This window comes from Phocoena sinus, chromosome 7 (genome assembly GCF_008692025.1).
Source record: "Phocoena sinus isolate mPhoSin1 chromosome 7, mPhoSin1.pri, whole genome shotgun sequence".
Taxonomy (NCBI): Eukaryota; Metazoa; Chordata; class Mammalia; order Artiodactyla; family Phocoenidae; genus Phocoena; species Phocoena sinus.
The window spans coordinates 39,706,519-39,723,474 of NC_045769.1; the positions used below are offsets into that span (position 1 = coordinate 39,706,519).

The following is a 16,956-nucleotide window of genomic DNA, read 5'->3' on the forward strand; positions in this document are numbered from 1 at the left end:
AAAAGATGCTCACTGAATCACCAGTAGGACAAATGAGATGGGTTTGCACCTTCCATAGAATTTAATAGTTTATAGTGTTTTATTGACAAAAGCATATCAGATGGATAAATATGGAGGTGTGGAATGTTTTGAGCCCATTTACAAAATGAAGAGCTTCTGGCAGCCGCAAGGCACAGGGATATTAGCTCGGTGCTTTGTGACAGCCTGGAGGGGTGGGATGGGGAGAGTGGGAGGGAGGGAGACGCAAGAGGGAAGACATATGGGAACATATGTATATGTATAGCTGATTCACTTTGTTATAAAGCAGAAACTAACACACCATTGTAAAGCAATTATACCCCAATAAAGATGTTTAAAAAAAAAAAAAAAATGAAGAGCTTCTGGCCACAGTCCTCTCCTTCTGGACAGTAAACAAAAAGCAAATTAATCAGCTTTCAATAAGAAACTTGTCAAATATAAGTTAATATGTTTCTCTGACCTCAGATAAATCCTATAGGAACTTGCAAGACACAGAAGAACATACATAGGTGACCACAAACTTCTTTTCTGCCTTTGGGAAGATGGCTGCCTAAATTAGTCTATAATTTTTGTTACTGACAGATTTTATTTTATAAACCTGATGCTGGCATAATCAGATTGCAGAAGCAAACCCAATTCCATCGCCTTCCAAACTGAATAGCTTGCACAGCTTCATTTACTTCAGGAGTTACGGTTCAGTCTTGGGAGCAAGCAGGTCTTATTCAGTTTTAACATTAAAAATGAAACAATGAAACTTGTGCCCACCCTCACGCAGGCACCCCTAACTGGGTTCTCTGGCGCTAACATTAAGAATCAGTTTCCGCCAGCCATGTTTGCATGAGAGCTGTGGATGCTGCCAGCCTGAAACACTCACAGAAGAGGGGCCGTTTAGAGCTCAAACTTCCTAAAAGTAAAACCACGCACTTAAAAGCCATGTGCTTTCGTTGTGTTTGTAAAATTATAATTTAGTGAAGAAGTTAGCCTTGAGAGGAGAGAGGTTATTAAAAAACCATTTAGTTTTCCTTTGTTAATTGTTGTTGTTGTTTTTAATCTAGTGAGAAAAGACAGCCACAGGAAAAGAATAATAGGGAAAAGGGCAAGGACAAGTCCTGAGACAGGCAGTTAGGATATTTTTAGTTTTCTGCCATAAGCTTGATATCTGTGCCCATTCAAAATATCTGAAACATGAAATAACTTATCAAGAAATGAAACTTGATGTATAGATGAATTTATTATTCTGTAATTTTTGTTTAGAATTTCCGTAATTAGAATCCCACCTTCACAAAAGAGAGCATCCTAATTTATTCATTCATTTGTTCAGTAGATATCTATTGCATAGGAACAATATATGAGTAATCTTGTTAGGTGGATCCATGCCAGCGTGGCACTTATACATGTGTCATTACCCTTCTATACCTTTCCATAGTTTTTAATTCTTTTTAATGACATACAGTTGATTTACAATATTGTGTTAATTTCTGGTGTACAGCAAAGTGATTCAGTTATATGTATGTGTATATATATATATATGCATATATATATTCTTTTTCAGATTCTTTTCCATTATGGTTTATTACAGGGTATTCAGTGTAGTTCCCTGTGCTATACAGTAGGACTTTGTTGTTTATTTTTTATATAGTAGTGTGTATCTGCTAATCCCAAAGTCTTAATTTATCCCTCCCCCACCTCCTTTCCCCTTTGGTAACCGTAAGGTTGTTTTGTGTGTCTGTGAGTCTGTTTCACAGATAGGTCCATTTGTGTCACATTTTAGAGTCCACATATAAGTGATATCATATGGTATTTGTCTTTCTCTTTCTGACTTACTTCACTTAGTATGACAATCTCTGGGTCCATGCATGTTGCTGCAGATGGCATTATTTCATTCTTTTTTATGGCTGAATAGTATTGCATTGTGTATATATGCCACATCTCCTTTATCCCCTCATCTGTCCATGACATTTAGGTTGGTTCCCCATCTTGGCTATTTATACCTTTCCATATTTGAATGAATCTGTTGTGGAGGGATTAAAAAATTTAAGTACAGATATTTCTTCACTGTTTCTCAGCTCCAGACCCTCACACCCTCAGTCAGTCTGTCTCTCTTACTCTCTTACTCTCTTACTCTTGCTCTCTCTCTCTCTCTCTCTCTCTCTCTCTCTCACACACACACACACACACACACACACACACACATACACATACACACATCCATACCAGGATTGACACTGTTTATAAAGTATTGTGACAAGTCAATGAGTTTTACTTACAAACCTTGTGTGGATAGAGGTTCTGGAGAATGCACTGTTAAAATTTGGCAATGTTTGTAACTTTCTCCAGAGGAGACCCCCTTTTTGAGATTCGTGGTATCTGCAAATTGCTCCTGCAATTCGCTTTAAGTTCGGAAAAGTGGGGTGGTGGAATTGCTGTCCTAATTTGGAGTGTTGTGTGTTACACACAATTCCATCCTCAGATATAAGTAGGTGTCCAGTCAGAGAGGTTCTGAAGCTTTCAAAAAATTCTTTGTGCTCTTGTCACTTCATTACTTCTCTTCCTGGGATGCTTCCATAATTTGTTAAGCTAGATACATTAAACATAGCTTTATTACTTGCTTGGCACACACCTAAGCCATCACCCAGAGATGAGTGGTGTAGACCCTTCATCAGAAAGAAGGAATGATGTACCTGAGGCTGTACCTCAGCCATACTGCTTTCTACAAGTCTGCTCCCACAGCAGTGCCTGACAGGGACCCCCAAGCCCCAAAGTTCTGCTCTTTCTCAAACACGCTCCCAGAAGATGCACGGGCGTATTATCAGAAAGTTTACACGGCGTAGTTTCGCCTGTTTCTCGGGAGTATGGCTTCTCTTTCGCGGTGCTTTTCCTTTTCTTTCTTTTTTCAGCTGTATCAATCTTTCTTTGTGGTATAGGATTGTATATATCACACTAGAATTTCTACTTCTGAGTTGTGGACTTTGGAACATAGTCAAGTTTTACTTAAAACTTAAGTAAAGAATTAAGGTTTTTTATATCCTTCATCTAGGATATGTCGAATACTCACTAAAAGGAAGAAAAATGCCTTTGAATTCTGGTGTCACTAACCACCCACCTTTTATTAATTCAATAATGTATAGTTTCTTTCTATCTAAAAGACAACTGTATGAAGTGATGCCTTTGACTCTTTACCAACGTTTATAAATACCAAAGCGAATGTGAGGTCCCTTGTCATAAGACACCTTTGAATGTGAAGTTTTAAGGTTTTAGGCAGATTTTGAATATTCCTTCAAACATATTCTTGTCCCTTTCTAGATTATTCCAATGCTGCAAGAATTTATAAACAACAGATTGGGACGTGCATTCATTGAACCACCCCCGTTTGATCTATCCAAGGCATTTGCGGATAGTAACTGCTGCGCACCACTGATTTTCGTGCTCTCTCCTGGAGCAGATCCCATGGCTGCCCTTCTAAAATTTGCCGATGACCAGGTACCTTAAACGTCTATTTTCTTTCCTGCTGACCTGCTTGTGTCAGTAACCTGTGGACATTCAGACAGGGCCTTCTCTTATACTGCTCCCATAACTCAAGGCCTTTTCCAAAGTGGCATTCAGGTGGTAACTGCCCTAGAAATAGACCAGGGGGTCACAGACACCATATCTGGAAGCTGTAGATGAATCAGGATATAGGAGAAATGAATTCTAGACAGACATTCCCACAGAGTTCCTTAAATAAACTTGAATAGAAATTAGGGGCTAATGGATTTTTTTCCTCTGAACTTTATGCAGTAACCAAATTAGTTAAGATATAATTATTCAGAGATCTGGAGGAAACTGGGGCAAATTCATCTGTCTATTCATAGTTTTCTTTTCAGCTTTGAATTTTAGGAGTTGCTGCTTGATAGCTGGGCTCTTTCATCTCCTCCTCATATTAAAAGTCTTCTTAATTTTTTCCCGTCCCTTATCTCAACAAGCAAAGACTCTACAGAATTTTTCATTTATTACCACGACTGTTTCCTTCATGGACTGGCTTGCTTTTTGTCTGTTTATTGGCTTCTTAACCAGTAAGAGGTTTCTAGGGCTGTGTGTGCCCTAGAACCTTTGAGGGATGCTGCATGGTTAAATTTTAATATATTTAATATTAACATTTCCTGTGATGATGATATTGATTCTTCTTTAAAATGTGATTTAAAATAACGTCTTCACTATTCTTGTACACAGGGATGTGGAGCATCAAAACTCAGGTCTTTATCTCTTGGTCAAGGCCAAGGGCCCATAGCTATGAAAATGTTAGAAAAAGCTGTCAAAGAAGGAACATGGGTTGTTCTTCAGAATTGTCACCTTGCCACCTCTTGGATGCCAACCCTCGAGAAAGTTTGCGAGGTAAAAATGCAAGCTTATTTTTATAAGATCATAGCTCCCCAGTAGAATTAGTGATGTACATGCCATCTAAGTAACTCCATTCCTGCCCTGTAATTTGAGGGTTTCAGGATGGCTGGGTTATAGGGGAGATGGGTTCACATTGGGAACTAGAGGACAGCACGTGGCCAGGCCTTGCCGAATCTCTCCTACTAGAGGCAAGGGCTCATCCCGTGGGTCAGAAATATCCTTAATCAGAGGAGCAGCCTCAAAGATAGGAATAAACCACAGGGTAGACAGAAACCAATTTACTTTTTACAGCAGTGGACCAAAAACAACAAAGAAAGCTTTGCAGGGGGAAATTAGTGTGGCCCCTCTAAACCAAAAGGCTTCAGGATGTAACTTTTCTTTAATTATACTTCTCACCCACTTAGCTAGTGACCCTGCCACAGAGGATGAATCTGAAACCAAAAGTGCACTCCTCCCCCCCTCCTTGCAGTGGGCCACGGTACTTCCCTATTTTTGTGGGCAGAAATTCCAGGAAGAAAATCCCACGTAGCTCAACTGAATAAACAGAAAACCTGGCAATGGATTCCACGTAATTACCCGTGACTCTAGCCCTCTCTTCAGAGTCCCTCGAGCTACTAAATTGATATAACTTGCACTATCCAGACATCCACCTGACACTTTAAGGAGCGGACTATATTTTCCTTTATGCCACTTGTCACCATTTTGTTTTGTCTGTATCTCCCACTAAAATGTAAGTGCTGTTTTATTCTCCGGTTTACCTCTAGCACCTTGAAGAGTGCCTGGCTCATGGGACATAATCAATAAATCTTTCCTGAGCTCATGAATGAATAAAACCTTTCAATGGCTTCCCACTGCATGAAGACAAAGTTCATGTCCCCATCGTGGCTTCTTCATTTGACTTTCGCCTGCCTCTCAGGTTTCGTCTCTGGCCACTTCCCATCTTGACTTCCGTGCTCTAGCCATTTGACCTTCTTTCACTTTCATTGGGAGAGCACACTTTCTCAAGAACGTAGGCTTCCATGATAGATGTTATTTCTATCTGCAAAACTATTCTTTAATATTTTTTGCCTTACTAACATCTTCTCAAGCTTCGGGCCTTATATTCAAGACTTTGTATTTGTGCCTGTTTCCTCACGGTTCCTCTGTCTCTAGGCTGTTCTCATGACCTGTTGAATTGTATCGTATACCCATTAGAGAGTCATCCAAGAGGGAAGAGCTGTCCCCAGTGGATGGTGAACTTGGCCCAAAGTCCCGTGAGTTGTGCTACCTAAGTCACTGGGCATAGGGCAGCTAGTAGGAGGAAATATGGTACCTTCACCATTTATTTAAAAATGTAGGTGCCTTAGCATCCTTCCAATTCCCCTACCCACCCCTTCACCAGTTGAGTGCTCAAAAATTATTTTACTGTTAAAGATTTGCAATTAAAAAAACATAGATACCACTGACATGGACAGTTGGAGGAGTTAGCAGTAGGGAGTGGAGCAGAACAGGAGAGAGGGAAAGACCCATGGTAATTATTCCAAGGCCCAATATAGCCTTCACGACAGTCATAGATGAGCGTTCTGTCACCCTCCACAGTGCAGGCCTGACTATCCCCGTAAACAAGCGGCGCTAATAGTGATATGGTTTAGTGCTTCAGGATATACCAGTTCTTCTTCCCTTTCAAAATGCTCTTTTTTTTTCATCCCTACTTGGTTTAATATGGATTTATCTGAGTGTGTCGCTTATTCTCACAACCTGGCTACAGCAAGAAGGCATCATTCTTAATCTGGCTCTGGGGCAGAGAAGTGTTTCTACAAATATTTCAGCAACATCAGTGAAGATACAAGACTTTTTGGAATGTCTTAGTCTTTATCGCGGCCAAATCTGAATTATGTAATGCCTTTGTAAACTTTACAGTCATGTGATTTAATTGTTAACAGGGAGAGGGACAGCAACTCTGGGCCTTCCCAATGAAGTATGTTGCTTCCCTGGCAGAATCAGTTTTTAAGGCCTTTGCCTTAAACTGCAGCAATAAGCCCTATTTTGTAAAGATGCTTCCTCCCACTTCCAGCCCATCCCATGCACACATGATTGAGATTTTCCTTGCATTTTATGACCCTTTTGGATCTGGTTTCTTTTGTTGCAGGAGTTAAGTGCAGAAACGACACATCCAGATTTCCGAATTTGGCTGACAAGTTACCCATCTCCAAATTTCCCTGTGTCTGTACTGCAGAATGGAGTGAAAATGACCAATGAAGCACCGAAAGGTTTACGGGCTAATATCATTCGATCATACCTCATGGACCCAATCTCTGACCCTGAGTTCTTTGGCAGCTGCAAAAAGCATGTTAGTAATGGCTAGGTCTTGCTACCTCTGCCCCGTAAAGCAATTCAAGTGGCCCCCGGTGATCCTGGATGTGTGTGCTGAGTAAAATTGCAAATTAAATAGGCCTCCTGCACTGTTGGTTTTGATTACTGATTATTGACTGTACTGAAGTCAATTTTATTAATATTTTATTTTATTTCACCGCCAGCCTCATTCCTGCTCAGCTGAGATCTAGTGGAGTGCCATTAATTATGCAGTTTTCTATTTAGAAAGTCAGCCGTAAGCCATTCCCAGTACAAATGTGCAAGGTTGGAGAATCTTGTTTCAGGATATTAACTGAGCCCTTTGCTATTTGGAGCCATATCTTTAAATTAACACATAAAAATATTTCCTCCATATAACTGTAATGAGAGCCAAAAGGATTTTACTCCCTGATTGATGGGCTCATAAGGGTCTTTTTTGTTTTTAGCATCACCAGGCGAGCAGGGAAGCCACCCACTGCTTTCATGATTAGAATTCTGTGTGTGAATGTTTGTGACCTAAAATTGTTTCACAGTGTTTTGCCATAATTAAAAATGGAATAGTTTCTTTTTAAGAGGGGTTATGAACCTTGGTAAGTTTTTGCTGTTAAAAAGCTCACACTCTTGATGTTGGGATATGTTTTAAGTACACATCAAAAGAAAGTATTAAGAATAAAGAAGTGCTTTCATTAAACAAAAGTCTGGGATACTAAAAAAAAAAAAAGGGGGGGGGGACCTGTATTTAAAATTAAGTCAAACCTTATCCTAAGCATCTAAGACAAACTTGTGCATGATTTGGCCCAGAGAGAGCAGGTTACCCCCAGGTAGGTGGTGAGGGCATTTCTGCACCTGATGGCTGGACAGAAGCCCTTTTGCAAAAATTTACTCCCTTTCTTCCAGATCCAGAGGGCTTTCCAGCAGTAGTCACACAGATTGGAAGTCCAGGCGTTTATGAACCAAAATCCAAACCCAAACCAAGATCTCAAATGCCAAAGCAATACACCATAATCCTTTGGTTTTAACTTTTTATTTGGAAATAATTTTAAACTCACAGAAAAGTTGCAAATTTAAAAGTAGTACAAAGAACAGCCCTATGCCCTTTACTTCTATTTGTCTCCTGTTAACATGACCATCTGCAGGTAAGTTAGATATGTCACTGCCCTTTATTCCTAGAAAAGTCCTTCAGTGTATATTTCTTAAGAATAGAGATATTATCTTATCCCATTACAGTTATTATTTTAGTAAATTTAGCAAGTATACACTATTGTATCTAACCTACCCAAATTTGTATTTGTGTCCCAAATTTGTCAATTGATACAGTGATGTCCTTTGGAGCATTTTCCGTGTTCACCATGGGATGGGTCCAGGGTTAGTATCACATTTAGTCACCATGCCTCTTTGCTTCCTTTAATCTGGACCATTGCCTCAGCCTTTCTTTGTCTTTTTTTCATTTTATTTATTTATTTATTTTTGGCTGTGTTGGGTCTTCGTTTCCGTGCGAGGGCTTTCTCTAGTTGTGGCGAGCGGGGGCTACTCTTCATCGCGGTGCGCGGGCCTCTCACTGTCGCGGCCTCTCTTGTTGCGGAACACAAGCTCCAGACGTGCAGGCTCAGTAGTTGTGGCTCACGGGCCTAGTTGCTCCGCGGCATGTGGGATCTTCCCAGACCAGGACTCGAACCTGTGTCCCCTGCATTGGCAGGCAGATTCTCAACCACTGCGCCACCAGGGAAGCCCCTTTCTTTGTCTTTGATGGCACTGACATTTGTGAAGAATTCATCCCCCCCCACCACGTTGTTTTTAATAGAACATTTCTCACTTTGGGCTTGCTTGATATTTCCTCGATATTAGGTTCAAGTTATGCATTCTGAGCCACAATACGACATGGGTGAAGTCATGTCCTCGAGTATCATACTGGGAGGTGCACGGTGCCCATTTATCCCTCGCTGATGTTACTGACTTTGATCCCCCAGATGAAGCGTGGTCTGATTTCTTCACTGTATAATAACTGCTTTGCCCCTTGCAACTAATAATCAGTCTGTGAGGAGACATTTTGGACCATGCAAATAGCCTGTTCCTCATCAAAATCTACCTGGGACACAGATTTAGTAGCCAGTGATGATTCTTGCTTGACCCACTTATTTCCGCTGGTGATTCCAACTCCAGCACTCCCTCCACATTTGACACTTGGCGTGCTATTGTCAGCAGCAGCCCTCCCTTCCATTCCATTTATTTATCTTTTATTGGTGTGGACTCATGAATTCCTTGCATTTTTTCCAATGGTTTATAATTCATTACTATTCTTAAGTCTTTTGCTCAAATTGTCCCAGAATTGGTCAGAGGGAGCTCCTTTTGTACTTGTTATAGGTCCTATTATTATTATTATTATTATTCCTCTTTCTGGCAAAAGCTGCTCCAGGCTTATCTGTATCCCAGTCCTGGAACCGGCCATTTTTCTGAACAGCCCTGGTTCCTGTTTCATGGGGAATGGTATTAGAGACCAAGATTTGGGTGCCAAACAAGTAGCACTTATTGTCCGTGGTTCGAGTCCTTTTAGAGAGAACTTGGAAATATATACATGTACCCACAAATACACATATGCAAGTCTGTATACACACATATAGTACGTACAAACAAGTCCATGCACACACCTCATATACATGTTTTAGAAGTAATGAGTTCCTAGCAATACCTTCAATTTCAGTCCCTCTACCCAGGGTTCTTTCCTGCTCTTCCTCATTCCATATTTGCACATCATCAACACATTTTACTGATTTGCTCAATTCTCTAATATATCGAGAAGAGTTGCAGAATTAGCACAGCGTGTTTAACTTTGCTTTTCCCACCTTTGTGGTCAAACTTATGCTACTTTCCTCTTGTTTCACACACTCCCTTTCAATTTTATTCCATGGGGGAAACTTTCCCCCCTGCCCTTGAATAAAACTTTGGGCAGTCTCATGGCTTTCCTGGTTAGTGTCAGGTAGTGAAATGACCTATAGTCATTTTAAACTGCAAAGCCAATCTTGATTTAGAAATCAGAAAGTGCAACACAATATATTAATCAATATTTCAACTTTTATTCAAAACATAGGTTTCAACTCTCTAGCACTTTGCCTCGGGCCTTATAGTTGGTGGGCTTCATGCCACTAGGGAAAGAGAATGGAGTTGTCATCTTTCCTTGTTTTTAATTGAAATTCATTTATAATACTGTGTTAGTTTCAGGTGTACAGCAAAGTGATTAAGTTATTTTTTTTTTCAGATTATAATCCATTGTAGGGTATTACAAGATAATGAATGTAATTCCTTGTGCTATATAGTAAATCCTCACTGCTTATCTATTTTATGTTTAATAGCTTGTATCTGTTAATCCCACACTCCTAATTTGTCCCTTCCTCCCTCTCCCCTTTGGTAGCCATTAGTTTGTTTTCTGTCTGTGAGTCTGTTTCTGTTTTGTATATAGATTCATTTGTTTTATTTTTTTTAGATTCCACATGTAAGTGATATCGTATAGTATTTGTCTTTCTCTAACTTATTTCACTAAGTAGAATATTCTCTAGGTCCATCCATGTTGCTGCAAATGGCAATATTTCATTCTTTTTTATGGCTGAGTAATATTCCATTGTATATATACACCATATCTTCTTAAACCAATCATATGTTGATGGATGCTTGGGTTGTTTCCATGTCTTGGCTATTGTAACTAGGGCTGCTATGAACATTGGAGTGCATGTATATTTTTGAATTAGAATTTTCATTTTCTTCTGGGTATATACCCAGGAAGTAGAATTGCTAGATCATATGGTAGCTCTATTTTTAGTTTTTAAAGGAACCTCTCTACTGTTTTCTGTAGTGGCTGCACCACTTTACATCTCCACCAACAGTGTACAAGGGTTCCCTTTTCTTCACACCCTCTCCAGCATTTGTTATTTGCTGTCTTTCTGATGATAGCCATTCTGAATGGTGTGAGGTGATAACAGCACATTGTGGTTCTGATTTGCATTTCTCTAATAATTAGTGATGTTGAGCATCTTTTCATGTGTTGTTGGGCCACATTTTATTTATTTTTTTTTTTTTTGTGGTACGTGGGCCTCTCACTGTTGTGGCCTCTCCCGTTGCGGAGCACAGGCTCCGGACGCGCAGGCTCAGCGGCCATGGCTCACGGGCCCAGCCGCTCCGCGGCATGTGGGATCTTCCCGGACCGGGGCACGAACCTGTGTCCCCTGCATCGGCAGGCGGACTCTCAACCACTGCGCCACCAGGGAAGCCCCACCTTTCTTTTTGTAACTGCTCCTGCACATGATAGCTGCTGATACTGAGTGCTCAGTTCAGGGCCTGTGCAGGGGTGAGTCAGGAGGGGCAGAGGTTCCTCTTCTGGGCTGCTATTGCCTGGAGCTCTTTGGACTTGGCGGGGATTTAAAGCTGACTTTTTTGCCTCGTGAGGTCTCTCATGGGTTCTCCTACAGCTCCCGTGCTGGACTTCTCTGTGACCCCATCACCCGTGGCAGTGCCTCCCCTTCAGCTGGCTGTTCCTGATTCCTCTCAGCTTTTGGTTCTCCAGGCTTCATTTCATACAGGCTCTTACTGTTGGGGTTCCTTACTCTGTGACACAAGTCCTCTTGAATAGGAAACCATTAAAATGACCACTGGCTGACATTCCTAGCCCAGCTCCCTGTCTGCTCCTTGGGATTCACGCCAGATTGGCCCACCATCTGGGGGAAGGGCTACTGATTTCCCTCCCATAGTCCACGACCCGAGGCCATAGACTGCTCTACTCTTCCAGGCATGAGTTTTGCACTGTCCCACTCCATCCCAGCTTCAGGGCATGAGTATCAGCTCCCCAAGGGGCCCCGTTAGTTCCTTCTCAGTATCTTGGACCCCACACTCCCCTTTCCCTTGGAGGTGAGGACAAGGAGACTCCCAGCACAGCAGCTCTTCTCTCCAAGGAAACCTCTTCACAAATCCTCTCTCGGGCTTCCCTGGTGGCGCAGTGGTTGGGAGTCCGCCTGCCGGTGCAGGGGACACGGGTTCGTGCCCCGGTCCGGGAAGATCCCACGTGCCGTGGAGCGGCTGGGCCCGTGAGCCATGGCCGCTGAGCCTGCGCGTCCGGAGCCTGTGCTCCGCAACGGGAGAGGCCACAACAGTGAGAGGCCTGCGTACCGAAAAAAACAAAAAACAAAAAAAAGCAAAAACAAAAAAATCGTCTCTCAAGCTCTATTTTGACCATTTTTATATCCTCCTTGTGGAGGGTACAAATGATTAATATATTGCATCGTACTTTCTGATTTCTGAATCAAGGCTGGCTTTGCAGTTGACAGTGACGATAGGACTTCTCTTACCTAAAAGCAACCAGAAAAGCCATGAGGCTGCCCAAAATTTCAACCCCAAAGTGCCTGTAGAGCTTCTTAATTGGGTTGAACTATCTCCTTTGAAATTTCTCCGTGGTGATCTGGGACCAAACACTGGAATTCATGCTCCTTGCCTCCTGATGCTTAAGTTGAAACCCCCCAAATCCTCTAAGGTAACGTTAAAGTAGACAGTACGTAGAAGCTATGTGTGTCAACTGAGCGTGTATACAAATAGGCATAGCCTAAATAGCCGGTAGAAACAGTTAATTCTGTTTTAGTTTTACTTTGGCATGGATATATTGATAAGCAAAAGGAATTAATTACTTTCATTTTAAAATATGATAAGCATAATGCATTATTAGGGGAAGAAATAATGATGTTACACCATTTCTTCTCATTACAGGAGGAATTCAAGAAGTTACTATATGGTCTCTGTTTCTTTCATGCTTTGGTACAAGAGAGACGGAAGTTTGGACCCCTGGGGTGGAATATTCCCTATGAGTTCAACGAGACTGACCTAAGAATCAGCGTACAGCAACTCCACATGTTCCTGAACCAGTATGAGGTACCATAAAACTCACAGCAAGGACATTACCTGTTGTGCTGTTTATCACGTTGTGTTTGTACAGTGAGCAGGGACTTCTGATTAATTTCTTTTTTTACAAAATGAATAGGAGGATAGTTCCCAAAAGCTTATTAAGTAGGACTTTATTATAACAGAATATTATAACTGCCATAGTAGGTAGTTAGGATGTCAGTTTGTCTATTAGGAACCTGTATTTTATCATTTATTTTGACACATAAACATCAATCAGTCTCCAAAATGAAAAAAAAAAAAAACAGACTGATTTCCCTCCGTTCTGGAACATGACTTTATTTTTACGGAAATGTTACTGTAGTTTTATTCCAGAGTTTGGGCCGTTTGTCCCGATCAAACTACTTAAGTCATTGGTGTTAACCTGAGGTACAGATTCTGGGAAGAAGTCCCACAATGTACTGTCATCACTTCAACCACATTTCATCCCCTGTAGTTCTCTCTCTCCCTCTCCCCACCCCTCTCTCCTTTCTCTCTCTCTCTCGCCATCGCTTGTGCACGTGCACCCACATGCATGTACTCTCTCTCTCTCTCTTTGCTGCTTATCTATCAGATGGATTTTAACACGTTTGAACTTTTGAAGAAGTGCTTGGTAAATCAGTGCAAGTGTCCTAAAAGGATATGGAACTTTTTCGAAAGCAAATCCTCTAAATTTTGATAGAATTTTGTTCAAAATTAGTTGGAAATCTTTAAATCAATCAATGGAGTATCAAAAAAACCTTTGGTTTTTGAAACTTTTAGTGAATTGTGATTTTTTTTTAAGAAAGGCTTACAAACAGGAAGTCATTGAATCCTCTCTCTATAAAAACAAAGGAGAAAACAAGAAAATAAATATTGAGAGCTCAAATGACATATCTAAACTTAGGTGAAGAACATTTGTCTGGTCTTCTGTGTTTCTTTGGGCAAATTTGTATTCTGTACTAAAATGAAGTGAGTTGAGAAGGCCTTTGATTTTGCAGCATTAAAATTTGGTGAAACATTCAAAAGCAGCATAGATTTGATGAATTTCTTTCTTGTAATAATATTTATTTTTAAAACATACTAAGAATGGAGGCAAAAGCTATAATGAAACAATGCATGTGGAAGTATTTGAGCTAAAATAATTACACTTTTGAATACAAACAAAAAGAATGAGGAGCTCCTTTAATTAGCAATTTGTTCACGAACCTGTAGAGTATATTCTAATTTAAAATATTATAGTATGTAGTGGAGTCAATTAAAAGTGTCAGCAATTTAAAATTTAGTAACCATAAAATGAAACTTTGCAAAACATTATAGACAATTTTACTTTAAAAATTAAAAAAAACAGTGAGACCATGTTGAAAAGTACATTCTTCGGGGAAACATCGGAGACATTATTTGAGAGAGAAAGATGTCTAAGAAGTTAAAGTACATGAATATACACTAAGAAAAGTTATTCTGCTTAAACTCTTAATCATTATAAAATTTTTGCTTCAATTTCTTATTTTAAGTAATTATCTTATTTTAAAAGCAATGTTTGAATAAAACTACTTACAGGTCTGCCAATATAAAAATAGAGTTATATACTATATGTATACTATTTTATATATATATATATATATATAGTACTCTAAAATTCCATAATACTAATTGTCTTTAGTGCCCACGTTCACTCTCAAAGTGTTACAGTTTGGACAGTAGTTTATTTGGTCACCCTAGCTTTTTAAAGATATGAACACAAACAAGGAGGTAAGCAACTCGCTGGATGTGATTAGGGAAGGTTCCACAGAGGAGCAGTTGCTTGGGACTCAAACAATGAATAGAAGGTTTTCAGGTGGATGGTGTAAAGAAGCAGCAATAAAAAGGTTAAAAAAAAAGTACCAATAAGTAAAAAGGTTTGGTTAAGTATAAATGATTTGGAACATCCTTGTATGCCATGCTGATCTGGAATTATTATATTGTTATTGGTCTGCTTTTAGGAGAGTATTTGCATTTTAGAAAGACCACTCTAGCAACAGAGTGGAGAGCAGATTAGAGGGATTTAGACGACACGCCAGTTTAAGATGATATGAGTTGAATTGTGTCGCTCCCCCAAAAATATGTTGAAGTTCTAATCCATTCTACCTCAGAATGTGAACTTATTTGGGAATGGAGTTGTTGCAGATATAATCAGTTAAACTAAGATGAGGTCATACTGGAGTAGGGTGAGTCCTTAATAGAACATGACTGGTATCATTATGAAAAGAGGGAAATTTGGATACACAGAGAAGACAGCCATGTGAAAACAGAGGCAGCAATTGGAGTTATGCTGTAACAAACCAAGGAACATCTGGGGCTACGGAAGCTGGAAGAGACAAGGAAGTATCCTCCTAGAAGATGTGGAGGGAGTGTGGCCCTGCCAACACCTTGATTTCAAACTTCTTCAACAATAAATTTCTGTTGTTTTAAGCCACCTATCAGCAGCCCTAGAAAACTAATGGTCTCCTGTATTAGTTATAACCCAGGCAAGAGATGATATGGGTTTAAACTAAAGCATCTGGGCTAGGATGGGGAACATGGAAGAGATATAATAGATATGTAGGGAAAAGGATTGAAATGACTTAGATAGTAAATGGTAAAGGGAGAGGGAGAAGTCTGTTAATGTTAGTTTTGGGGTCTCAGTTGGTGGTCCTACCACCACTCATTAATCCAGAAAGGGAATAGGTATCAGGAATTAATGGGTATATAGCAGGTGGGTCCGTGGAATGGGGGTGGGTGAGTGGATAAATAATTCAGTCTTGTACATTTGATGCATCTGGGGTGTCTAGGTGTAGATATCGATGGTATCTGGTAGGCTTTTGGCATATGGACATAAAGCCCGAGAGAAGAGAGTGAGCACAAATAGAGAATTGTGAATTGTTAATGTGTAAGGAGAAGCCTGAGAACACCTGAGATTTAAAAGGGAGGCCTTGTAGCGTAAAAACGAACTAAAGCCTGGCTGCTGGTGAACACCCAATATCAATGGTAGGAGAGAGGACAGGAGAAATGGAAAATGCAGGCCAAACAGCCAGAGAAAAAGGGGGAGTGAGCACACTGAGTAAATATGGAATATCAGGAATTGTCCATCCTGGCAAATGCTACAGAGAATCTTTCAATGACGCGTGGGACTGACTGAACTGGTTCCTTCTATTAAATGACAATTGAGCCGTACTTCCTGTTCCTCCAGCACAGTGATCATATAGCAAACTGCACAAAACTGCTACTCATGCATGGCATATAACCCATCAAGAAATACAGAGATATTCTTTGTGGAATGTGATTCACAGTTCCCTTTGATACTAAATTGAACGTAATCCTTCAGCAATCAAAATTTTGTTCTTTTTTATTGAAGTATAATTGACCTACAACATTACATTAGTCTCAGGTATACAACGTGATTCAACATTTGTATATACTGCAAAATGATCACCACAATACTTCTAGTTATCTGTCACCGTAGAGTTAAAAAAAAATTGTTTTTCTTGTGATGAGAACTTCTAAGATTTACTTTCTTAGCAACTTTCAAATTTGCGCCACAGTATTATTGACTAACGTCACCATGCTGTACTTACATCCCCATGACTTATTTATTTTATAACTGGAAATTTGTGCATCTTAATCTCTTTCACCCATTTTGCCCTCCCGGCAACTCACCACCCCTCTGGCAACCATCAGTCTGTTCTCTGTATCTATAAGTTTTGTTTTGTTTGTTCACTTGTTTTGTGTTTTTAGATTCCACATTTAAGTGAAATCACACAGTATTTGTCTTTGTCTGATTTATTTCACTTAGTATAATACCCTCAAGATCCATTCACGTTGTCACAAATGGCAAGATTTCATTCTTTTTATGGCTGAATAGTATTGTGTATTCCACATATAGTCCACGTCTTTATCCATTCATCCATCAGTGGACACTTACATTGCTTCCATGTCTTACCTATTGTAAATAATGCTGCAATGAACATAGGGATATATAGCCTTTCAAATTAGTATTTTCATTTTCTTTGAATAAATACCCAGAAGTGGAATTGCTGGATCATACGGTAGTTCTGTTTTTAATTTTGTTTTTTGAGGAAGCTCCATACTGTTTTCCATAGGGGCTGCACCAATTTACGTTCCCTCCAACAGTACACAAGGGCTCCTTTTTCTCCACAACCTCACCAACATATGTATTATTTCTTGTCTTTTTTTTTTTTTCTTTTTTTTTTGTGTGATACGCGGGCCTCCCACTGCTGTGGCCTCTCCCGTTGCGGAGCACAGGCTCCGGACGCGCAGGCTCAGCGGCCGTGGCTCACGGGCCCAGCCGCTCCGCGGCAT

At 40.2% G+C, this 16,956-nt stretch overlaps 1 protein-coding gene across 1 annotated transcript in view; it reads left to right on the top strand.

Annotated features, from left to right (window-relative positions):
• Positions 1–16,956, top strand: part of DNAH7 (dynein axonemal heavy chain 7) — a 306,947-nt gene that overhangs the window by 261,779 nt on the left and 28,212 nt on the right. The window contains 4 exon segments of the mRNA XM_032637818.1: positions 3,322–3,498; positions 4,228–4,389; positions 6,524–6,724; positions 12,469–12,630. Of these exon segments, the coding sequence (XP_032493709.1) occupies positions 3,322–3,498; positions 4,228–4,389; positions 6,524–6,724; positions 12,469–12,630 (702 nt within the window).